At 35.2% G+C, this 25,715-nt stretch overlaps 1 protein-coding gene across 3 annotated transcripts in view; it reads right to left on the minus strand.

The window, feature by feature from the left end:
• Positions 1 to 300: 300 nt before the first annotated feature.
• Positions 301 to 25,715, minus strand: part of CCSER1 (coiled-coil serine rich protein 1) — an 845,941-nt gene continuing 820,526 nt past the window's right edge. For 2 of the 3 annotated variants that reach the window (XM_042935884.1, XM_042935885.1), the window contains exon 11: positions 301 to 1,016. In XM_042935884.1, the coding sequence (XP_042791818.1) occupies positions 912 to 1,016 (105 nt within the window). In that variant the 3' untranslated portion in view covers positions 301 to 911. The remainder of the gene's footprint in view (positions 1,017 to 25,715) is intronic. The other variant, XM_042935887.1, reaches the window with a different exon arrangement.

Here is a 25,715-nt window from a genome sequence, read left to right on the forward strand (position 1 = left end):
CCTAAATAACAAGTTTACTAGGATCTAAAATGCCAAATACTAAGAACACATAACTGGAATTTAAAACAGCAAAGAAAGAAGGGAAAATACTCTGTAGCTTAATACAGAAGAAACCTCTTTTTACAGAAAGAGAAGCCACAGATGGGGAGGGAGTAATATTTACTATTATTTTTTGTAAGACAAAGAACTTCACTTTTCCCAAAAAATATTATATAAATATCATTAAAAAATAAACTTACCTTTTGGGCAAAAAGAAAATATTAAATGTTAATATTCCACCCTTCCTCCATCCCCACCAACCCAAATCACAAAGTACAGCATTCACATATTTAGCATGGAAAGAAATTTAATCAAGGTTAAGTCTGCAAGATTAAGGCAAATCATAATATATATATAAAGTGTGAGATACGGTATTTTGTTTGATACTATTAAAAGTTCCCCTCTTTATAAAGCATCTGGGGTAAACAATAATTAAAGAAAGTTTTAAAGTTGTTGTTCTTCCCAAAGCAACTTTCCACTATCTAATAATGCATGCCAGGCTGATAGTGTATGCCAGTGGCCTTGGATAGGAGAGTAAAAAAAAATCCCAGATGTCATACAACATTTGCGTTGTAAGAATTTTGCTAATTTCTCAGTGAGGGATTTTAAATATTGCACTGTAATGTTTGGTTAAAAGGCTTTTCTTCCCCATCTAGAGGGTCTTGCTGCTATAAAAATTCATTTTAACAGGAACAATGCTTAGCTAATCAGAGAATCAGTACTCTCTTAGGCTTCAGAGGAACAAGCACAAAGATACATTTAGAAAAATGTGTAAAATATGACCAGAGTGAATGGGATATATGTACACAAAATTCCTCTCAACACATCCCCATCGCCATCACCATCATCATCAGTCACCATTACCAACCACATCATTGCAACACTGTAACCACTTTTTCTTCTTCCCTCTCCCTCTCTCTAGACTTTCTTACCTCTCTCCCTCCTTGTACTGCCTCCAGTCTTTTCAGGTTCAAACCCTGAAAGAGAGAGAAAAAAAAATATATATATATATATATAATTGTTGGAAACGAAGTCACGAATAATAATTGGTAGTAGTGCAAACATTCTGAAGTAAAATAATTCACTTAACAAAGACAATCTGAATATAGATGAAAATCTCATGCATATGCCAATATTGGTATCTGAGTAAGTCCTCAAATGTGGTACCAATGCATTTCTTGCTAAAGACTAAGATCGTAAGTTAAAACAAAATGTAAAGCATTTGTTTTAGTAGCACTTGCCTCTCCCTTGGTGAAACCACAATCTAAAAAGCTCTGTTCCAAATTGAAGGAGTACATACAGGATTTTCTCTGAGCAGAAGGTGACATTGGCTCATTCAGTCTGGGAATGGGCATTCACATAGCAGCCCAAGGAGGTCACATCTAACAGTCTGTGAGGATTAAGAGGAGAACAGCATGCAATCCTCTAAAAACCAGTCTACTTAAAGTGTGCTGTCTGATATATCATTTCACCTGGGAGCTCATTAGAAATACAGACTATCCAGCACGCCTGGGTGGCTCAGTCGGTTAAGTGTCCAATATCAGCTGGGGTCATGATCTCACAGTTCGTGGGTTTGAGTCCGACATCAGGCTCTGTGCTGACAGCTCAGAGCCTGGAGCCTGCTTCAGATTCTGTGTCTCCCTCTCTCTCTGTTCCTCCCCCACTCACACTCTGTCTCTCTCTCAAAAATAAATAAAGGCTAAAATTTTTTTTTTTTAAATGCAGACTATCCATGGGCATGTAATGTACAGCATGGTGACTATAGTTAATAATACCGTACTGCATATTTAATGTTGCTAAGAAAGCAAATCTTAAAAGTCCTCATCACAGGAAAAAAAAAATCGGAACTATATGGTGTTGGATGTCAACTAGACTTACTGTGATCATTCTGCAGTATATACAAATACTGAATCATCATATTGTGGATTTGAAATTAACATAATGGTATATATCAATTATACCTTAATAAAAAATGGCTGTTATTATTTTACAAAATGCAAACTTTCAGACTCCACCCAGGGCATGCTGAGCAAGAATATACATTTTAACACACTTTCCAGGTGATTCATATGCATGTAATAATTCGAGAAGTACCTCTCTGAGCTGTCTAGAATCGGTGGGTGAATTAACTGGTATACATTGTGAAGTGGGGTCCAAGGAGTGGTGGGGAAATAAAGCTAAGATACTGGCCAAATTGTAAATTGTTTAAAAAGTAGGAGTGTGGACTTATTTTTTAAGTCAATGTTTACTTTGATAGAGTTTCTGAAGATTGAGGGTAAATTTTTAAAATACCAAATGAGGACTCACATAATCTCATAATTTAGTCTATATCTCCATTTCATTTTTTCTTTCCTTTTAGAAACACTACCAGGGGGAAATTGAAAAAATATTAAAAAAATTAAAACTCCAATAAATATCTTTATTATAAATATTTTTACATGGCTCTAAATTATTTGACAGAGCTTTAGAACTCACAGTTTTCACAATTTTATAATTATCATTAAGAATTTTGACTAAGTCAAAATTTTGCTCAATTTCTGATGAAAAATGAATAGGACATAACCCCAACTATATATTCTACATTATTGCCAACACATTTGGTAAGAAAATTCGCCTACAAGAAATATGTGCTAGACTTAAATATTGCATTTCTAGTCTTATATTTTGGAATTTAAGAAAGATTGCTACTGTTTTGAGGTTTTGTTAAACGGCATTTTGGAAGTGTGATAACTTACTTATTAAATATTCAGTTATAAGGAAATTCATGGCATACATTTTTTTTCATTTGGTGACAGCATTTATGTTTAAAAAGTTGATAAAAAGTTTTTAAAATTTTATCTTTCCACATATGAAACTCATTTCTTGAATTGTTTAGACAGATAAACAACAGAATATAAAATACACTAACTTATTTGTAAAAACAGATGATTACACTACAGACTCTAGAAAAGGCCCTAGAATCAATCTGGCAAATCAGTTATTCTTGTAAATAAATGACAGCCTGAATTCTGCATGTAGAAAATTACCTACATTTACACAATACATTTTGAAAGGCCTAAAACTCATATAGGAAAAGATATAAAACAAAATATCAACATGGTTCTTAAACCTGGCAGTGTAGGCTAAAAATACATTCTAAGGAGGCATTCATGCTCATACTTTTAGAATATGGGAAATGGTATAATGATATGCTTTTGAATTTGGACTGATAGAGGTTTAAATCTCTGGCTTGCCACCTTTTTCTATGTGCTGACAAATTATATACTATCTCTGAACCTCATTTTTTACTTGAAAAAATAATAACAGAGCAGCTATACCATGTGGTTTGTGTGAAGGTTGAATGAGGAATATGTTTATAGCATATAACTAACAAAGGACCAGGGAAGGTATATTCCAAAATATTTTTCTTCTTTCTCTTCTTTTCCTTCTTCCTCCTCTTATTCTAATTTGTATTATCATTATCATGTACATAACATGTCTAAATATGAGACCAACTTGAGCAAAATGCCTCTGTTTCATGCCTTTTATTTGAAGAATCTAAAATATCTGGAAAATATTTATAAACAACAAACAATGAGAATGTTTATATCGACTAAGCACAAGTAAAAAATGTTCTCTATGCACACTTTCTCATTTGGCACTCATGACCACCTTTTGAGGTAGCTAGGACTTTCTTAAAATTGTGAGGAAAAATTTGCCACTAGTTCTTCAACCAATTTTGCTGTTTCCCACTTCCACTGCCATCTAATTCTGGTACTCAAAATATTAAATGGCTTGTTATTGTCTTACAAGCTGCTGACACTTGACGTTTTTTTATTTTTTTAAGTTTATTTATTTATCTATTTGGAGAAAGAGAGTGAGCACATGAGTGGGATAGAAGCAGAGAGAGGAGAGAAAGAGAATCCCAAGCAGGCTCTGCACTGTGCAGAGACCGATGTGGGGCTCAAACTCACAAACCGTGAGATCATGACCTGAGTTGAAATCAAGAGTTGGACACTTAACTGACTGAGCCACCCAGGTGCCCTGACACTTTGTTTAAAAGTTTCTCCCTTCTCTTGAGAATCTGATGGCCTCATTTTGTATATTTTCTATTACTACATCTTCAAGTTCACTGATATTTTCTTCTGTCTAATCTATTTATCTCATTCAGTGAAATTTTTACTTCAGCTATCTTGGTTTTAATCTCTAGAAATTCAATTTGAATATACTTTTCTGTCATCATATTCATATTTTAAATCCTTTATTTATTTATTTATTTATTTATTTATTTATTGAGAGAGAGAGAGAGAGAGAGAACATGAGCAGAAAAGGGGCAGAAGGAGAGGGAGAATCTCCACACTGGGCATGGAGCCCATAGCGGGGCTTGATCTCATGATCCGGGCCAAAATCGAGTTGGTGGCTTAACTGACTGAGCCACTCAGGCACCCTGAAATATATATATTTTTAATAGTGTTTTGAATTTCTCTTCTTTAATTCTATCATCTATCATTTCCAGGTGGATTTCTATTGACTGAATTTTCTCCTAAATATGAGTCATATTTTCCTATTTCTTCTCATGTCCAGTAAATTTTTATTGGTTGCCGGAAATTGTGATTTTTATTTTGTTTAATGCTAGATTTTATTACCTTAGAAGGAGTTAGAATTGATTCTGGCAAATGGTTAAGTTACTTGTGGGTCATACTGATCCTCCTGAGGCTTGTTAAAAAAAAAAATTAGAATGGGTCTGAAGAAGTGGTTAGAGTTACTTATTCTTATTACTGGAGCTTGACCATTTGTGCTCTCCACTGAATATCCATTAAGATTCCCAGAACTGTGAAATCTCTGGGAATTTATTTACTTAAACTTCTCTGTCAATTATTCCTTTTCAGCAGTTGTTCTTTGCCTGGCCTTGTAAAATTTCACTCTGCATTTGTAAAGATCACTATTCAAACAAAATTCTCAGGGGTACACCAATATAGATTTCCAGAGTTTTATCTCTGTGTTTTTCCCTCCTTTCTGGTAATCTGTCCCACAAATTCTAGCTGTCTTATTCTCTCCAAACTCAGATATTTGTCTCCTCAGCTACAAAATGTAAGGATCCTGAAATTCTCTCCAGGCTGTTCCTCCAGGAACCATGGTCCAAACATTGCCTCCAGGCTGAAATCTAAGTATTGTAAGCACTCTTGATTTGTTTCCCTTCTCTCAGGCATTACAGTGCTTCTCTATTTTTTAATGTGTGAGAATTTTATTATATGTTTTGTTCATATGTCTAACTATTATAGCAAGTCACATAGTCATTACGCTCTCACGAATAGAAGAAGTCAAGGTGTGTATTTTAAACTTATTTTTTCAAAGGAGAATATCTAAAGTTTCAAAATTTGAATTATATGATCTGAATATAGAGCTAGTATGTACAAAAGCAAAACTTAATTCAATATTTTAAGAGCCCAGATACCTAGCTCATCCATTCATCCTTAGTCAAGTTTCTTCAAATTCATAGCACTCAAAATGTTTAATATGTTGTATACTCAAGAACTCAAATTTATTATAACATGCAGCTCATGCAGGAGTCATGATTATTCTTCAAGGCAATGCAGTGATTGAGAGGAGTTGGGTGTCAGGATGTTAAGAAAAAGCACACCTGTTTGAATGGAATAGGGGCTGGAGGGTAAGCTCTCCAGCATAGATATAGTATATCGTGTAAACTATGTAAAAAGATTGGTCATAACTTAGGCACTGACTTATTGAAAGAACTTCAATCTTAAGATCAAAGAAGTGAGTCAGAGAATCTGATGCCAAGAATTTGGGAGCCACATGGGCAAGGAAAAATGATCTAAAAGGACTCTCTATGTATTTACAGGGCCTCAGGTAATATTGTGTCTCAATAAAGGACTCAAATGATCTAGAGTATAATGAGATTCACTAAAAATTCTCTAAGTATGATCTGGGAGATATGATTCCCTAAGTGATGACAGAAATTGGTCTGAGTACCAAAGTAAGTCTAAGCCTTTAAGTCAGGTCAGTGTGGAGCTTGATGCAGGACTCCATCTCATGATCCTGAGATCATGACCTGAGCTGAAACCAAGAGTCAATCAACCGACTAGTCCACTCAGGTGCTCCCAGATATTGCCTTTTTTGATATTAGCCAAATTAAAGACTATTAGTAGAGTTATAAAAAATAATTATTATTTTGGGGGTGTTCTCTTTGTGCCAAGCACTGCTCCAACCGTTTGACCTGGGTGATTCAATTTTTACAATAATCTTATTATATATTACAACCAAATCATTTTTCCCACTTTGAGCTAAAATGATCTTTGAGTTGTTCTACTCTGTTTTGGGACTGATTTCCTGAGACAAAATATGTGCCACTGTAGTTCTTGTTATTGTTGACTTCGTTTTGCAGCTATGGTTTACAGCCCCAAAGAATGACAAGAGTGTAAGTAAAATAATTCTGGCTTCTCTGCTTCTTATCACGATATTTCTTCATCTTAAACAGGAACACATTTTAAGGAAAAAATAACACTTTGGAAGATGGGGAAAATGTTAACTCTAGATTTTGGTTTAACCTACCAAGAAAATTATGTGGGGATGGGAAGAAATGGGAGTTGTACAGGGTGATCTCTGCTGAACTTTAAAATCTATCTGCACTGTTTTATTTTTAAGACAGGCAGATTGATTCTCTTACAGATTCTTGCTATGTATCCTTTGATCTTGTATGACTTCTCAGTGAGACTGATGAAACTACTCAAGAAGTAAAGAAATTCAGGTGAATTTGAACACAACTTGATACATCTATTGTCAATTGTATCTGGTTCTTAACTTCTGGTTTTCTTAATTTGGGTATCTGCTTTTTCATCTATCAGCTTGCTGCAGGGACTTGAAATTCAGTGTCAAGTTTCAATTACATTGCTGATAAAAAAAAAATCTTAAGTTGTATGTATGGATTTCTAACCTTAGCCTTACTTAGGATTCATTTTGTAAGTGATAGTATTGAGATTTGTGACTCATCATAGGTTTACAGAATAGACTTAGATATTCAGACACTTTCCCAAGGCTGCTGAACCTACTTAAAACCTGCAAGAATTCACTCATGCATATAATGTCCACTCTTCCTTTAAAGTTAATGAACATAGTTTTAAAATACTTTGTAATTCTTTTATACCTCTCTTAGCCCTTATATTATTTTTTTAATGTTTAGTTATTTTTGAGAGAGAGACAGAGACAGAGGGACAGAGACAGAGCATGAGTGGGGGAGTGAAAGAGAGAGAGGGAAACACAGAATCTGAAGCAGACTCTGGGCTCTGAGCTGTCAGCCCAGAGCCTGCCGTGGGGCCTGAAATCACGAACCACAAGATTACGACCTGAGCTGAAGTCAGACCCTCAACCGACTGAGCCACCCAGGCACCCCTCTCTTTGCCCTTATATTATAAATTTTTTAAAACTACATTGAAATTGTAACTCAGAGATTCGTAGTGCACCTGTTTGAAATTTTACAGAAGTACCAGGATATGGGCTGAAATCTATCCAAGGACCAAAAACAACCAAGTGTCAAAATGTGTTAAACTTTGTTTTCCTTTTTTTTTTTTCTTTTCAAAGTGAGTCATTCTAATCATCTTTGAAATGCTATGCCTTGATATTTGTAATCAATTCACTGGAAGCTTTGAGTTGCTCTTCATCTCCCTTTTGAAAAACTGAGATATGTCATTAGTTTCAGAGACTTCACTATTCTTCTTTGCTCAAGTTCTGACATTTTAAAAATGGAAAACCATCCTAGATTTCCTAAGTAATAATGTAACTACACAATAGGATATTTTTTAATGAACACATACGCATATAAACAACAATAGTATGCATTTATTGAATTCTTACTAGAAGACAGGCATTACACTAAGCACTTTACAGTATTATTTTTTATTACTCACCATAATTTATTCCTCACCATTATACTATGTTTCAAGTGCCATTATTAATTCCCATTTTTGTCACAGAATAATTGAGGAAGAGAGGTTAGTTAACTTGTCTAAGAATACACAGCTAGGAGGAGGTGTAGTATTGAACCCAGAGTATATGACTACGGAGTTTCTTTTGCAGCCACTACACATACTACCTCTAGGAGAAACTATCACTTTATGTTTTATGTGTATTGAGATGAATATCTAAAATGAATTAAATAAATATATGTGTAATAAGTGAAAAGTTGAGTAACACCTTGGATGAGTAAGGCTGATTCTGGAATTATATTAAAGTTCACTTAAAGCATGTCAATTTTATATATTGAAGAAATAAATCCAAGATAATTTCTTGGTTTTGAATTCATTTAGGTTTGGCAATAACTGTGGAAAAAAAAAGTTGAAGTAAATGAGACTGGATTCCAGAGTTCCTGATTTCTTGGAAAGAAATGTAAAATTCAATTGAAATATTTCCTGGGGCAGACAAAGATTAAAAGAAAATTAATGTAACTATGTGAGCACAAATAACATTTCATAGAGTTTGTCTGTGATTATCATTGCTCCAGGCTAACTAAAATATTAAACAAGTATAGCACTTTCATGCCTCCAGTTTTCTAGCAGTGCTCATCTTGGTATAGCACATAAGTTAAATTTCCCCTGCTCCAGGGAATATAAGGATATTTTATGAGTAGATACAATGAAGTTGGCCCTAAAAATGGAGTATTTCCATTGTTTCTGATGTTCGTAACTTGGTGGTCATTTGTGATAAACATGTCCTTCCATTTCAGATATGAGAGGAATCAAGAACATATAACCTCTGTTAAGACTTTATGTAATGTTATTTCTGACCACTTATATTTGTTAATCTAATTATTTTTTTTAAGTTTATTTATTTTGAGAGAGAGAGAGAGAGAGAATGAGTGAGAGAGGGGCAGAGAGAGAAGGAGAGAGAGAATCCCAAGCAGGCTTCACACTGTCAGTGCAGACCCTGACAAGTGGCTCGAACTCTTGAACTGAGAGATCATGATCTGAGCCAAAATCAAGAGTCAGACGCTTGACCAAGTGAGCCACCCAGGCACCCCTGTTAATCTAATTTTTAAATAGGAAGTTAAAGATGTGTGTTTCAGAAAACAAGTAACCCTAAATATTGTCAGTGAAAGGTGAATGCTTTAGAATTCTCTCATGGTGGTAGCATCAGTCCAACTGTGAATTTAAACAGCTATGGACAGGATTAGTACTTGATTTGTAGAATACAGAATCGTGAAAAATTTGAAAAATCATTCCTTGATTATACTAAGCTATTTGCATCATTAACCTGTCTACTAGGCTGCCTTTAAAAAAAAAGAATGTAGTGAGGTACTTCAAAAGAGAGGATTAATAGCTAAGATATGGTTATCTATCTATCTATCTATCTATCTATCATCATCTATCATTTCTGATCCCGTCTTTTCCGAATCCCCATTCCTATCACTCCGTTATAGAAAATGGCTCTAATGTAGTCCTTGAACAATGTCAGATGGTCTTCTACATTAGATGCTCATCCCAGCTGGGATGCCCCTCGTCTAGGGATCTGCATGATCAACTCCCACAGCTTCTCGTCTTTGTTTACATTTTACCTGATCAGTGAGGTCTACTTTTATAATCCTATTTAATATTATAGTTTACTCTCTAGTTCACCTCCAGGGATGCTTAAAATCTATTAACACACTGTATACATTTACTATTAATGTGTATTATCTATCTTTCCACATTAGAATTTAAGTGACACAAAGACAGGGATTTCTGTTACTATGTTTTCTAACTTATCCCAATTGCCCAAACAGTGCCTGGAGCACGGCAAGTGCTAAAAGTTTGTTGAAAACATAGAATATTTCCTTTTCTATTCGTTCATGTCTCTAAAGAGTTCCACTCAATCTGTACCATATTACTTTCTATTTGTAAATTTTATAAGTGGTACTTGCCTTAATGATCTATCAGATAAAATAAATTCATTTATTCCTGTTCAAGCTAAATCAACATCAACTTAAATTTTTATTTATAATATTAAGATTTTTAGCATTTTCTTATCACACTATCTTTTGACAATACCAAAGTGTGCCATCATGTTTTTTCTTTTATTTTTTTTAATATTTAAAAAAATTTTTTTAATGTTTATTTATTTGTGGGAGAGAGACAGACAGACAGTGTGAGCGGGGGAGGGGCAGAGAGAGAGGGAGACACAGAATCTGAAGCAGGCTCCAGGCTCTGAGTTGTCAGCACAGAGCCCAACGCGGGGCTTGAACTCACAAACCGAACCGTGAGATCAGGCCCCGAGCCAAAGTCTGACTCTTATCTGACTGAGCCACCCAGGCGTCCCTTCTTTTATTTTTTTTTTTTAACAATTTATTCGTTTTTTGAGAAAAAGAGACAGCGTGAGCTGGGGAAGGACAGAGAGAGAGGGAGACACAGAATCTGAAGCAGGCTCCAGGCTCTGAGCTGTCAGCACAGAACCAGAGGCCGGGCTAGAACTCAAGAACTGGAAGATGACCTGAGCCAAAGTCCCACGCTTAACTGACTGAGCCACCCACAGGCCCCTTTTCTTTCAAATGCGTAGGCAATAATCAGCGACAAAGATCTTATAAGAAAAAAAAATGTTGATTTCAAAATATATCTTCGAGCACAATTCTCAGCTAGACAGTGTCCCTTTTCTACCAAGATGACAATGATTATTTCAGGATGAAAATTAAACTAGCATATTCAAATTTAGAAATAGAAACTGAATTCAATTAAAATAAATATCATAGATTACAGGAATCTATCACAAGACCTAGAGTAATTATTCAGTTTTATCATAATTTAAAAAAACTTAAGAAGGTTTAGTCAGAAAGATTGAATCTATATTATGAATTGAGAATATCAGTTTACAAAATGGCCAAGTTCCATATGATTATATGTAATAAATTCTAAATGACATTCAAAGGGCTTCCAATCCTATCACCACTGACACTGGATTCCTTCTTGAATATGATATCTTGATAAAAATCCAAGAGAAGCTGAAAAATGCTTTCATATTAACTTATTCTTCCAACTTCTTGACCTCTCCACATTCTGTTCATCCTCCTTCCTGTGTCACCAACACTTCTCTACTCTGCCAGTCGGCATTAAGATGTATTTTCATTTGTCAGTGTCACTATTATTTACAGAAATCAAATCAGCATCTCAGTTCTTCAAAGTAATGAGTCTTTATGAATTCTATTTGCAAAGGGGCTCTGTGTTTCTCAGTCTACTTGTTAGGTGGACCCCTCAATCCTGCCCTCTTTTTGCTCTGTCTGCAGGTTCTGTGCCCAATAGTCTCTGTATAGTGCTTCTGTGTTCTCTTCCTTACTGATGTAATAGGAAAACATTATATAGTTTTCTTTTAAATGTTTATTTATTTTGGTAAAGAGACAGAGCGCATGCACACATGAACAGGGGAGGGGCAGAGAGAGAGAGAGAGAGAAATCCCAAGCAGGCTCCTTTCTGTCTGTGCAGAGCTTGATGCACAGTGTAATCCCATGAACCATGAGATCACGCCCTGAGCTGAAATCAAGAGGTGGCTGCTTAAGTGACTGAACCACCTACGCTCTATAACAGTTATTTTTTCTTCACTTTTTCTTTAATTAATTAATTAATTAATTTTAGTTTTATTTATTTTTGAGAGAGAGAGAGAGAACACAAGTAGGAGAGGGGCAGAGAAAGAAGGAGACAGAGAATCCCAAGCAGGTTCCACACTGTCAGCACAGAGTCTGATGAGGGGATTGAACTCATGAACCACAAGACATGACCTGAGCTGAAATCAAGAGTCGACCATTTAACCGACTGAGCCACCCAGGAATGCCTATTTATTTATTTTATTTAAATACAAGTTAGTTGCCCCAATAGGTTTTTTTTAAATTTTTATTCATTTTTGAGAAAGAGACAGAACATTAGTTGGGGAGGGGCAGAGAGAGAGGGAGACACAGAATCCGAAGCAGGCTCCAGGCTCTGAGCTGGCAGCACAGACCCTGACATGGGGATGAAACTCACGGTCTTTGAGATTATGACCTGAGCTGAAGTCGAACGCTTAACCAACTGAGCCACCCAGGCGCCCCCCATAATAGGTATTTTCAAATGTTAAGTGTACATGATGAAATATTTAGATAAAAATGTATATTTATTTTTATGTTTACCTTATATTTATATTATATGCTGTTTGCTTCTGGGAAAAGAAGTTTACCCTTTACAAAAAGAAACCACCATTGTACCAAAACACAGCATGTATTAGATCTGATGTTTACTACTAATAAACATCATTAAGGGTTGCTACAGCTTAAGGGCTTTAACTCTTTATGCATTTTATAATGACAGTGTGGGTTACATGTGTGTGAGCATCAGCCATATGCCAGACTCTCTTCTAGGCTCTGGCGAAATAGGCATGAACAAAACAGACAAGAATTCTTATCCTTGTAAAGTTTAAAGTCTAGTGATTTTATTACTTTGTGTTAATATATTTACATGTGAGTGTGTGCGCATAGACATAATATCATTTTCTGCTATTTCACTAAAAAAATAGTGCATTGGGTTCCAGCTTCCATTTATATGACAAGATAATATATTTAAAGAATTTTTCCTCTATCATCAGATTTGGAGTGCAGAGAGCAATGACAGGGTTCAACTGATTTCTACCAGAGCAAGATCTGTAAGGAGATATTTTTAACTGCTTCTTCTGATCTTGTGTTACCAACTTTTTACATGGGCATATTTTTAGGCACTTAAAAAAATGCAAGCAGACAATTAGTAATAGGATATCCACATGCATTTATTTGGTTTGCAAAAACAACAAAATGTGTAAAGTGTTTCTCCTGTTAATTACTTGCCTTTCAGATATTGTATTGAATACTGTGGCTTGCACACATTTTAAATGAAACAGGTTATGTCTTTTATTATTTATTTGTTTGTTTTAGCTAAGCAAATGTTCTAGAAACAAATCTAGAACAAATGTTCTAGAAAGCACACCCTAAGACCTCTAATTCCCAAGGCTTATAGGTACAGCGACATTTGTGTGCACATTCTGATCATATGGGGCTGAAAATTATTTTAACTATTAAAATAATTTCAAACCAAATAATTCATCATGATTTTATTCTCCTGTTATCAAATAAAAACGATTTCTTTACCACTGATATAATTCATAAAAAGCAGCTTTCTTCAACTCAGTCTTTTAGGAGATTGGAGATTTCAGGTACAATGATGTTTGTATACTACATAGTCTGAAGTTGCTATCTTGTTAACAGATGGCTTTTCTCATTCTTCTCTGTCTTTTACTCTCTTTACCTAGGTCATTTCTAGAAGGAAACTTCTAGAAGAACAGGCCCATCTCCCTCCCTGAAACCTGGGGCTAATACATTTGTTCACTCATACTTGTAAACAGAGATTTGGGTAACTTCAGATACTTTAGCTAGCGAAGTTTCAGGGACTCTTGAATACATTGGATTTGAAGGATTGAAAGGACCATCATTCTTACAATGAGAGCCATTAGTCCATGTAGTTAAAGAATCTGCCCAAAGATACAGAAGTAAATACTTTGAATACAGGTTTTCCACTTTAAGTGCCACCTTTCCACAAGAAGGGCCTAAAGCATATTCCTCATTTATCTTTTCTAAAGCATTCTTTGAATTTGTACTGCTAATAATTCCTTGCAGACGATGTTTAGAGTTGCTATTTTTAACAACTAAAAAATGGTCAAATGCTTTTGGGGACATCCTCACTACTAATCTAAATTTTTCATCCAAAAATTCTCCAAACTCATGGAGATCTTCAATCACTTGCGCCTACCACTTTCTCATTCAATTTCCCTCTAATGTCCTTCTTCTTCAGTTTAGAGGCCAAGGCCCATGATTATCACCAGACTTGACACAAAACCTTTCAACATTTTGGATCCTTTGTTCTGCTGTTGTTCTTCCCTAGCAAAGACTAAACTCTGGGTATCATCTACATAAAATATAACTGTATCTTCTATATATGTTGGAGAAAAACGTATTTTTTTACATTTAAATTATGATCACAAATTTGCTCTCAACGTTTTCTCAACATCTGAATCTCTCCTGCTTTAGAGATTTTATACCAACTGTTCTCTTCCTGTAATGATCTCGCCCCACAATCTTCACAGGGTTATCTACTTGCCATTTAAATCTCAGCTTAAATTTACTGTGTCAGAGGCCTCTCCTGAACACTGAATCTAAACTAGATATCAAGTTGATCGTTGTCATGTCACTCAATTTTAAATTTTTGCTTGAAACTTACCACTAAAGAATACTTTTATTAGTTGGTAGACTGGCCATTTCCTTTCACCAGATGGTAAGGTTCATGACAGTAAGCAACACATCTATCTTATAAATCCTGACATCTCCAGTACTTAGCATAAGATCTGGCACTTAGTAGGTGCTGAACAAATATTTATTGAGTGAATAGAATGAATTAGAATGAATAAGCCTCTACAACTCTTAAAAATTGATATTTATTAGCTCTTTTTCATAAACATAGTATTAACATATAGCTTCTAATATTTGCAATTTAAATTCATTCCAAAGAAAAATGAATTGAATAAATTGGTTCCTTTCTTTTACTGACCTTGGGAAAATTATCTAAGCCTCTGAGATCACATTCCTTTTTCAGAAAAATAGAAAGTTAGGCTAGTCTCTTTAAGCTCTAAAATATGGAGCTTTTCTTTTCTTTTAGAAAATTAAGGTTTAAACCTCTCCATTTTAACATTTGAGCTCTGTTACCTAATCAATTGCGATTCAACAACTGTATCAATAATTGTGGCCTTTGCCTATACTAATGTCTTCCTGCTTTTTTTTTAATCTCCCTTAACCATTCTAAGGGTACTCCAAAATATTATACAAGTAACCAGTGCCAGTGTGAGTGTATTATTCAAATTTTGCTGTAGATACTTTATATTTTTAATAATTATTACATTGTAAATTGGCATAGCTTTCAGCACAGCCATTTAAAGTTTCCACTTTTAAATATAGTTTTCATTATGTACAACTCTGTATCATCCGAACAACTCTATTGAACACTCAATATTAAACAAATAAATCAGACTATGTCAAAATCTACTCCTGGAGATCTTACTTTATTAAATTGTTTATTTCTGTCATTATTAATTTCTAGGAACAGCAAAACAGAACGGAAAAATAATGTGTAGTCTTAGACTGTAAGTCAGAAATTGCACCCAGGTTTATATTTTCATCTGACAGATCAATGTTACATAATTTTGATAGATCAAAGCTCCATAATGTAATTTAATGTCCTCTCAAACCCAAAGACCTACCTAACTGTACCTGGGTACAATTTCCAGTACCCAATACTCTAATTTAACTGCATTTGTATCATGAGTTTCTGGAAATTGGATGCTCTTGGAAATCTATGAACATTAAGAAGAGAATGTTACAACTAGTTGGGCATATTTTTATCCTCCCAGTCTGATAATAACATCTTCCAAAAGTCAGATGATGTTTTAAATACATCATTTGTAATCATCAGGTTTCCATTCAAACTAGTCCAGTGATTTGCTAGAGTAAGAAAGAAATAATTAAAGAAATTCTATGGCTACATTTGGCAAGGGTTAGCTAGGCTATAACAGCTGGGAAGATATATTTTGAAATTAGATACCGTGTATTAACTCCAATGATAGTGTTCTCTGATTTACTCAACTTGAAAGTGTAGCCATGGAAATGTTAGGCAATATGACCACAGCTTGAAGGTCTAGGGTTATCTGTAGGACAGCAAAGCTGTCAGAAATGGTATTCTTTCCTCTTAAGGACTTCAAACTACTTTGTACCATTTCCAACCAGCGGCAGGCATTCACACCTGGGAGAGACTTTGAAATTCCCTAGGACTCCCTTCTACCAACCCTGTCCCACCATCACCAAGAGTGCCACCGTTACCTCCCTTAAAGAGGAAGGGAAAGACAGTCAAAATGCAGCAACGTTCGTGTCAGCATATGCTTTCCTTCTGCTAATAGTTATTTAACCAACCCAATGACTCCTCCCTTTTGTTCTCTGGTTCATTCATTCATTCATTCATTCATACATCCAATAAATATTGTTCTGAGTGCCTACTATGTGCCAGGCCCTACCCTATGTGCTGGGTCAATGCAGACAAATTATATTTCTTATGGTGCTAACATTAAAATATTTCATAAACGTGTAGTTTTACATAAAGATTGACAGAGTGTTAGCATTAAAAACACAGCTTAAGAAGTCATTTGGCTCATTTTTTTAATTTTATTTGTGAGGAAGCTGAGTCCTAGAGATAGGGAACATGACTCTTGAAGATTACAGTTAGTGAAGGCCCATGGAATACATGACACCAGTATTTGTTCTACTTCTCCACATATCCATTAAGGACAATTACCTCTTGGGGCGCCTGGGTGGCTCAGTCGGTTAAGCTGCCGACTTCGGCTCAGGTCATGATCTCGCGGTCCATGAGTTCGAGCCCCGCATCGGGCTCTGTGCTGACAGCTCAGAGCCTGGAGCCTGTTTCAGATTCTGTGTCTCCCTCTCTCTGACCCTCCCCCGTTCATGCTCTGTCTCTCTCTGTCTCAAAAATAAATAAACGTTAAAAAAAAAATTAAAAAAAAAAAAGGACAATTACCTCTTCACCTCTGCCTTTTAAAATTACTATTTTAAATTTAAATTCTTAATTAAAGTTAAATAATTATTTTAAAATAATTAAGTAAATTAAAGTTAACTAAAATAATGAACTTATTTAAATTTAAATGATCTCCTCTTATTCTTTCACTATGTTCTGGTTATTCTTTTACTGTGATGTGGATGACCTGGTTGAGAGAGTTACGCTTTTTAGTTTGCCCTTTTCTGAGTCACCTTCAATTTCAGATTCTTTAATTGTTGTCTGACACCATAGGAACAATCTTGGCTGCAAAGGAGGCCAGGTGAATCCCCAAGGTTTACTGCTTTGAGCTTCATTTCTCTTCCGTTGCTAACTGTGAGACCATTTGGCAACAGTTGACTCAGAGCCTTAAGATAATTAGTTCTTCCTCAGAATGGCATGGATTTTAAAGAGGAAAATATGCAGCATTTGTTTCAAAACCCAAATCTATCATTTGTAGAATGTGACCCATTTTGCTTGTTCAATGATGTTTTTGAAAATAGTTTATATAAATAATGTCCTCAATAAAGTGGTCTCCCCATACCTTCATTCTGAGTTATTTCTAATACTGTCCCAAGCACATCTCGTCTCAAATGAAAAGAAACAAAAAAACTCGATAGGAAAACATAAAATACTACAAATAACATATAAAATCAAAAAATAATTTTAATTAAAATGGATTAAGAGGGGTGCCTGGGTGGCTCAGTCGGTTAAGCGTCCCACTCGGCTCAGGTCATGATCTCGCCTGTGAGTTCGAGCCCCGCGTCGGGCTCTGCGCTGACAGCTCAGAGCCTGGAGCCTGTTTCAGATTCTGTGTCTCCCTCTCTCTGACCCTCCCCCGTTCATGCTCTGTCTCTCTCTGTCTCAAAAATAAATAAAATAAACGTTAAAAAAATTTAAAAAAATAAAATAAAATAAAATGGATTAAGAATGTTTAATACATTAATAAGACACTTTAATTTCATTTTTATGCATATACTTAGCACCTAGCATTTAGAATAAATTACTACATATTGAACCGCTTAGTATCTTCCTAACATTTTAACTCAATCATACAATACAGGAAGCCATATTCAAATACGAGTTTTAAAAAGATTAATATAAAATTCTCAGTATGATTGAGTGCAATTTTTTATAACTTCTACATATATGTGTATTTCAGATTTATAATCTAAGTCCAACAAAACTGAAATATTTATTAATAAATGTAATACAATTCGTCAAGAAATTTGTTTAAACATAGCAGATCAACAATCAGATCAGGTCTTACTAAAGTGTATCATTCTTTATTGTATAGGTAATGATAAAAATAAAATCCTTATGGAACAAAATACATATTGGTTTTCAGCAGACAAAGTTGCTGGCACACAGCTCCTTAAACCATTAGAATCTCCTAAGTGATAAACATGAACATAAGAATTATCATTATTTTCCAATATTATGGGAAATAAGTTGCTGCTTCACAGCCAATGGGAGGGCTCTCCTTTTTTGATAAAAAAAAATGAGTAAATCACTCCCTTTGGTATGGAATTCAAAACATGTGCAATCTTGGATCAGTCCACACTTATGACCTCATTTATAATTAATATTATAAGCAATATTAGTAGTATAATATGAATATAATAACTTTATTATTATTATATAATGATGTATATTATTGTGTCACACTGTGGTATATCAAAGTACTCAATATTTTCTCAATCTCTTGTACATTCACAGCTCCCTGTGTTTGTTCCCTATAATAAGAATGTCATTGTATTATCTTTGCCATAGAAATTTTTAAGGAAATCAAAGCTCAAATGTCACTGTCTCCTGGAACTTTCGTAAATCTTCTTAAAGAAAATCCTATTTACTTTCCTTCACTTCTTAATCCTTTGAACACTTCTTACAACATTTTCCATGGTCTATTCCATATATTAAATATCCATTTATATCCCTCTCAACCACTATGCCCTTAAATTTATAAAAGCACTGTACTTTTTTTTGTTTGTTTTTTAGTGTGATGCACAGAACAGGCAAATAGACCTAATACAATACAGACCTTGATCTTTATTGTCTTCACAATGTAGGTGAAATTCTGAAGAAAAATTTGAAAACTTGGGCTTAGACTATTAGAATTCTATGACAGCAGAAAACTACTGGCATTATTTCATGTTCTTTCTCATATTATAATTACACAGTTTGATTCAAAATTCTGCTGTGCCCTACTGACCCCCATATACTGGCCCTGTAAAGTGTACAGAGAAAGTTAACATAGTGGGTCTAAATATTACTCTTGAGAAGGAACCTCTTTCAGGGCTGGTAGAACTTGGCTTTTGAAGTCCCCTATATTGTTAAGGCTGCTTTGTTTGCTTGGGGCACTGAATTCACTGTATCAGTCTGATTTATGGTGAACATCGGCTTTCCTTGTGGGAATCTGGAATTTCTATAATTGTGGCTGATCACATAGGCATAGAGAGCCTGTATAACCAGTTTCCGCCAAAGATGTCGGGCTGAGGCTATAGCAGGCTTTTCTGGACAGAAACATATGTGTTCCTGCATTTAACTACTGGAGGAAGGAGCACATTCTATGTGGCACTCTCTGAGGGAGGACTTTCTAAAGCTTGTGCATGGATTCCTCCAGACTCAGCCCAATGTGTCTTCCCTTGCTAATCCTTTTACCATAACATAATAGCCCTAAGTACAACAGTGCCTGAGTAATGTGAGATCATTTTAGTGAATTTCCAAACATGTAGATCTTCTTGGGACTCATGACACATAAAGGAACTACTTATGTACTATCTTGTTACTTCTCCTGATAAACTGCTTCCAATCGCTGAGATACTCATTATAGCAGACAAATAACCAAGTGTTACATAGAAAATCTAATTGTCCCCTCTCTTCTATTAGCAATTTTTATTTCCTCACAAAATGGCATAGTTTAAGCATGGTGTTGCCTAGTTAAGAGATGGGAGAGTGAAAAAAAAAAGATAGGTAAAATTATTTTTAAGATATTAAGTTGTGCTTTGAAAGATAATGGGGAGATAATGTAGTAGAAAGAAAACATTAATGGGTTTTATGATCAAGTTAACATCAGGCCATTTCCCACACATGAAACCTTAGGGAAATCATTTAACCTCATTGGAAACTAATTCTGAGTATGTAAAATGGGATAATAAAACTTTCCTGCCATTGTTGTATGGATGCTGAGAAGATAAGTTAAATTGTGTATAATACAGTTCAACATTACTATATTTAATTAGGATTTCTTTCCTCTCTAATTCTAGGCTTTAGGCTGAAATCTGGAAAGAGAATCATGAGGATGTTAGAGTTCCATTCAATTCTGATCTCTCCAGGAAATTTTAGAATTATACTGGCCTGTAACTTACTTTGGGGAAACCATGGAAGGATCAGAGAAATGAATAGGAGTAGAGATAAATAGCAGGTACTGATGAGTAAAAAAATAAATATAATGATTTTTTTAAGAGAGAGAACATGAGGAGAGGAGGGGGCAGAGGGAGAGAGAGAAATTAAGCAGGTTCCACGCTGAGCATGGAGCCCGACATGGGGTTCAATCCCACGACCCTGGAATCATGCATGCCCTGAGTTGAAATCAAGAGTCTGACACAACCACCTGAGACACCCAGGTGCCCTTAATGATTATTTTTTAATGTATCAGCAAGCATGCAAAAATCATCTAGTTCAAGTAAAAATTGTTTGATAACATAAGGATGTACAGGATGTACATGTAAGGATGTGTTTATTTTCATCTCCAAATACATGTGTTATTAGAGCACTATAATAGTAATAGTAATAACCTTTATTAAGTATTTATTGTTAGCCAGGTATTAAACTGGTTAGTGAATTGCATGCCTTATTTAATCCTGTGTTCCACTTTAAAGAGTAGGTATTACTTTTACCCCAATATGCTAATGCAGAAATTGAGACTTTTAGATGTGATATGTCCAAATGACTAGTGAGAATTCAGCAGCAGAGTGATGTACTATAATTCCTCTTGAATAACAGCACTTTCTTATTCCTCAGCTTTTGTCTGGAACACAAAACATCATAATTTCCTATTTTCTTTGAATGTAACTACTCATGTCATAGCTACACACTAGTTTTTTATTACAAAAATAACATATTTTCACAATATAAAAGTGAATACTGGGGCACCTGGGCAGCTCAGTGGTTAAGCGTCTGACTTTGGCTCAGGTCATGATTTCATGGCTCGAGTGTTCGAGGCCCCCATCGGGCTCTGTGCTGACAGCTCAGAGCCTGGAGTCTGCTTCAGATTCTGTTTCCTTCTCTCTCTGCCTCTCTCCCACTTGTGCTCTGTCTCTTTCTCTCTCCGTCTCTCTCCCAAATATAAATAACCATTAATTTTTTAAATTATAAATGTGTATATTATTTGACATCTCTGTACAGTCTAATACAACACTAAACCAGGCCTGATGAAATCACTGTTTTTTCCTGAGATTTTGCTTTTCAAGATGCTCTTGCCATCTTTTCAAGATGCGTTTGGCCTCTCAAAAACAAAATGAGACGCCCTTAACACTGTGGAAAAGTCTACTACAGATTATATTTGTAATTTTTTTTCTCTTCTTCATGAAAAACATGCCAAAAAAATCATCCTGAAACTATTGAAGATGGAATGTGTCCAGTGAGTCCAACTTGCTCTTCCATGAACAAATTTAGGAGAAAGAGCTATACATAGATTCTTCATGTATTGAGGACTAAAATTATAATAAGAGTTAGCTCGATTTTAGATATGGGTCAGCTCAAGACAGCCAAAGCGCTTCTGATGTGGCATACTCACGAGCATTCCGAATCAGCACCAGGGACCACCTGGTGCCAGAGAGATGGCCATGTAGCCACTAATATAGGTTAGCAGCAAGAGTTGCAATGTTAGAAGACAAAGTCTGAGAAACCTTTGTCAGAGACAAGCCCTGAAGGTGTGTATCATCATCTTGGAGGCACAAAGTGAGGCTGTACAATGAGCCAAATCAGCAAGGCGTCCTCATGGATCTCTTACACTGTATGTACCTGGGCATCAAAAATTGGCACCACAAAACAGCCAGAATCAATTGCAGGGATGCAAGGAAGCATTCTAATGTGTCTTCTGCTTGGGTAAGGAAATCAAATTTGATGCCTTTTGGGGCTATAAACCCTGGAGCAGCCTGAATACTTAAAAGGAAGACAAAGTTTAATCAAGAGTTACTGAACTTCTGCTAACTGCAATTAATTTGAAAACCAGATGTGAGATGATTTTTGTGACCGTGTTTTGTTAATGAGTGAATATGGTATATTTATATTTGTTATGCTGACAGTAAAAGACTAAAGAGGAAAAGTATAGAAATATACTAGGATTCTTGCATGACAACAATTAGCTTAAATATTTCCCGCAGTAAATTTTGCCCCCAGGAAGAGTCGATAGCCTCCATTCCCCACTCCACCTAAATAAACTACTAGTTCCCATGCAGAAGTAATTAGAAGAATTTCCATCAACTTTTATTAGCTTAATATCAAATATTTATCAAGTATCTACTACGTTCAAGGGACTTGGTTATGCTGAGAAACCAGAAGTTACAGCTTCTGGGGAATTTGTATTTAATCGTAGCCACAGAAAGAGATAGTCTCTCTCCTGGCTGGACATTTATTCAGATAAAACTGAGACCAGTACTTCCTTTAGTTATTTAATTCCCAGGCCAATGAACACACAAAAATAAATTATGCAAGAAAGTGCCAGGAAAGTGGATCTAGACCTGGAGCCATTGGATTAAGATGGCCTTGAAAACTTGCCTTCTCTTTCATGTGAATAATACATTTCTTTATTATTGATGCAAGTTGGAATTAGGTTTTTTGTTCTTTGCAGTTGAAAGTATCTGAACTGAAACAGCCTTGCACAGGTCTTTCAACCTCACGATATTTTTTTTTCCATTTACTATGAGCCCTAAGGATAGTAGAGGTTTATTATGAATACCTAATGAGAGGATGTTTTGTCACTGTGCATTGCAATCCATAAAGTAAAATACATTTTAAAGTCATCATTTAGGAGTATTCACACACACACAAAAGGAATCAGATTTAAGTTCATTCTCACTAAGCATCATGTCTATGCAAACTAAAATGCATGGGTACTGTTTTTCACATAGAAGAATTCAGGAAAGAACCATTTTTTATAGCAACTACCCACAATATAACTGGAAATTTTATGGAAATTAAGTATTTCAAAACATTTTCACATTTATTTTACAAAAGGAAGACAAAGTCCCTGGTGGACAATATGTGAAAACAAATATCGTGAAAAATCATGGTCAGTAAATAAAGGTGAACATTTTCTTGCAAGTGCACCAGCTGCTAGCAGATACAAACACTAACACCATCACCAATTCAATTTAATTTCTTTAATTAGGAAGCACATTAGGTATCTGGAGGAGAACACAGGCTACAGAATTGAGGCTGTGGGGAGAAAACCAGACTCCAGAGAACAGAGCAGCCAACCGGGCCTGACGAAGAAGTGCAAGCTGGGATGTGATTTGAGAGGCAAGAAGAAATCAAGTAGAACTACTTGGTAGTGGAAGAAGCCAGGAGGTTAAGAACTTACTCAATGACATTTTACAAGAACTTGCTTCAGGGAATTTCCCAGTAGAAACATAAATTCTAATGTCAGGTTTGCATTTTATCTTTGTAGCTTTGAAAATGCATTCTTCTACATGTAAGGAGCATCCGATTTATATTGCTTACTAAATCATCGTTGGCCATGAGTAAAGAATTAAAAAAAGTGCGTTTTAGAAAATAACTAGCCAATTGGTTTTTGTTTATTAGGAATAACAATTCTTAATATTTCCCAGTAAATACTGCTTGTCTTTTACCTATCTACACTTAAAAATGCCCAATGCTCCTCAACCGAACTGCAGGAAATGATATTGGTTTTAACAGAATAATGGCTGACTGAATAGTTTCTATTAATATTATCATAGTTTATGAAGAATTTTAAAGATATTGAATAAAAGGAGACAAGTTGCAGAACTACAAAAATGTTAGTAAATTCTCCTGAACCAAATACTGAGTCTAGCCAGGGGATAGAAAAGGAGTTTGTTAAAGAACCGCAACCAGAAGACTAATTGAATGATTGTTCAACAGCCTGAACTATGGCACGAAAATTGATCTTAGAGAAAAAAAGCAATTACTATTTTTGTTGGTATTTCAGCAATGATAGAGAGGTCTGTGTGAGCCTGTCGCTCTTCAGACTACTGAGGAGGTTTTTAGAGATCTGTAATACAAGATTTTTCAAAAAGCATGATTGTCCTAAAGCTCACAAACATGTTTTAATTTAGTACTGGCCATACTGTCTATAAATGTCTTAAAGAAAAACTTGCCAAATATACACTCATACTAGGTAGAATTAGTTTTATAAACACTGAAAAACAGACTCGTAAAATGAAACAATTACTGACGGACCTCTAATTAAACTATAAATTCATGGGACACCTCAGTGGCTCAATCAGTTAAGTGTCTGTCTGACTCTTGGTTTCGACTCAGGCCATCATCTCACAGTTTGTGAATTCGAGCCCCGCATCGTGCTCCATGCTGACAGAGTAGAGCTTACTTGGAATTCTCTCTCTCCTCTCTCTGCCCCTCCCTGCTCACTCTGTCTCTCTCTCAAAAAATAAATTAAAAACAAAAAACAAACAAAAAAACCCTATAAATTCATAATTTCTTATTTAGTTTTTTTGGTGTTCTTTGTTTGTTTTAGTTATTGACTAGGAGCTCACTCCATATCAATCTAATACAATTTCTGTTAAGTTGCTTTCATTTTAAAAACAAGGAACATACTTACATCCTATCAATCATAGTTTTTGCTCAGACCTTTTTATTCAAACTACTAAGATCATTATTAAATCATTACTATAATGGAAAGATATTTCATATTCAAAGTTAGAATTGGTACTTTGGAGATATATACACATGACCTTAATAAATGTAAAGACAACAAATCTTTCATTACACACACACACACACACACACACACACACACACACACACACATTCTATCACAAGTTACTTGGTTCCCTAAGGAAATTATTTTTTTGCATTATGTACAAGCCAATTCAAGAACTGGTGAGGTTTAGGGAATTTCTAGGAATACTATATAGATAATATAAACCAAATTAGGACATGACACAAAATAAAAGTGTTCCCAAAGTTGATTCTTTGACAATATTAAAACATTACCAAAGTAATATATATATTTCAAATTTTATAGTATTTTCCTTTCAAAAACCACATATCGCTTTCTATCACTAGTAAATATTCCTTATTTTTAGTTGGGGAATAGATTTGGTATCCTGTATTTGGAAGAAAAATGATTGTGAGAATTATTATAAAGCAAGATACAGATTATGATAAATGAACCTTATCAATTCTTCATTGGGGGAAGGCAATATTGTATACTGATTAAATATAGACATAGTGCAATTCCCAGATCCTCTACTTAGGAGATACATAACCCTGAGCAAGTGATTTACGCTTTATAAGCTTCGGTCTTCTTCCCTACAAGATGGGAAAAGTCATACTTACCTTATATTGTTTCATAAACTAAGATGTTAAGCTTAGGCCTTCTAAGATTTGGAGCAAACGAGACTTCTTGGAAGGATGGGGAGAAATGAGTTTTCTATAGTTAGCCGGTTGGGAAGCAGAATATGACACAGAGAATGAGACTCTGGAGAAGAGTGTCACAGCAGTGTTTGTGAGAGTCAGAGTGAGGTTGCAGGGTTGGAAGGCTGGCCTACAGCAAGCATCATTGTGTATTGAAAAACATTAAAGATTCACCTGGAAATGGGAGATATTTGTTTCAGCACCAGACCACGATAGCTGTGTAAGGGAATATAGTGCAAGACAGAATAGCCTAAGCTTGGAAGAGTAAGAGAATTTTAAGAAGCTTGTATTTTACATGACACAGAAAGGACATGAGGATGTTATAATCCAGCAGACCTGGCATGAACACTACCTCAGACATTTATTTAATGGGTGGCGATGGGAAACTTACACAGAATGTATGACACTCCATCTACCTGCTAAATTATCTGCATA

Source organism: Panthera leo, chromosome B1 (genome assembly GCF_018350215.1).
Source record: "Panthera leo isolate Ple1 chromosome B1, P.leo_Ple1_pat1.1, whole genome shotgun sequence".
NCBI lineage: Eukaryota > Metazoa > Chordata > Mammalia > Carnivora > Felidae > Panthera > Panthera leo.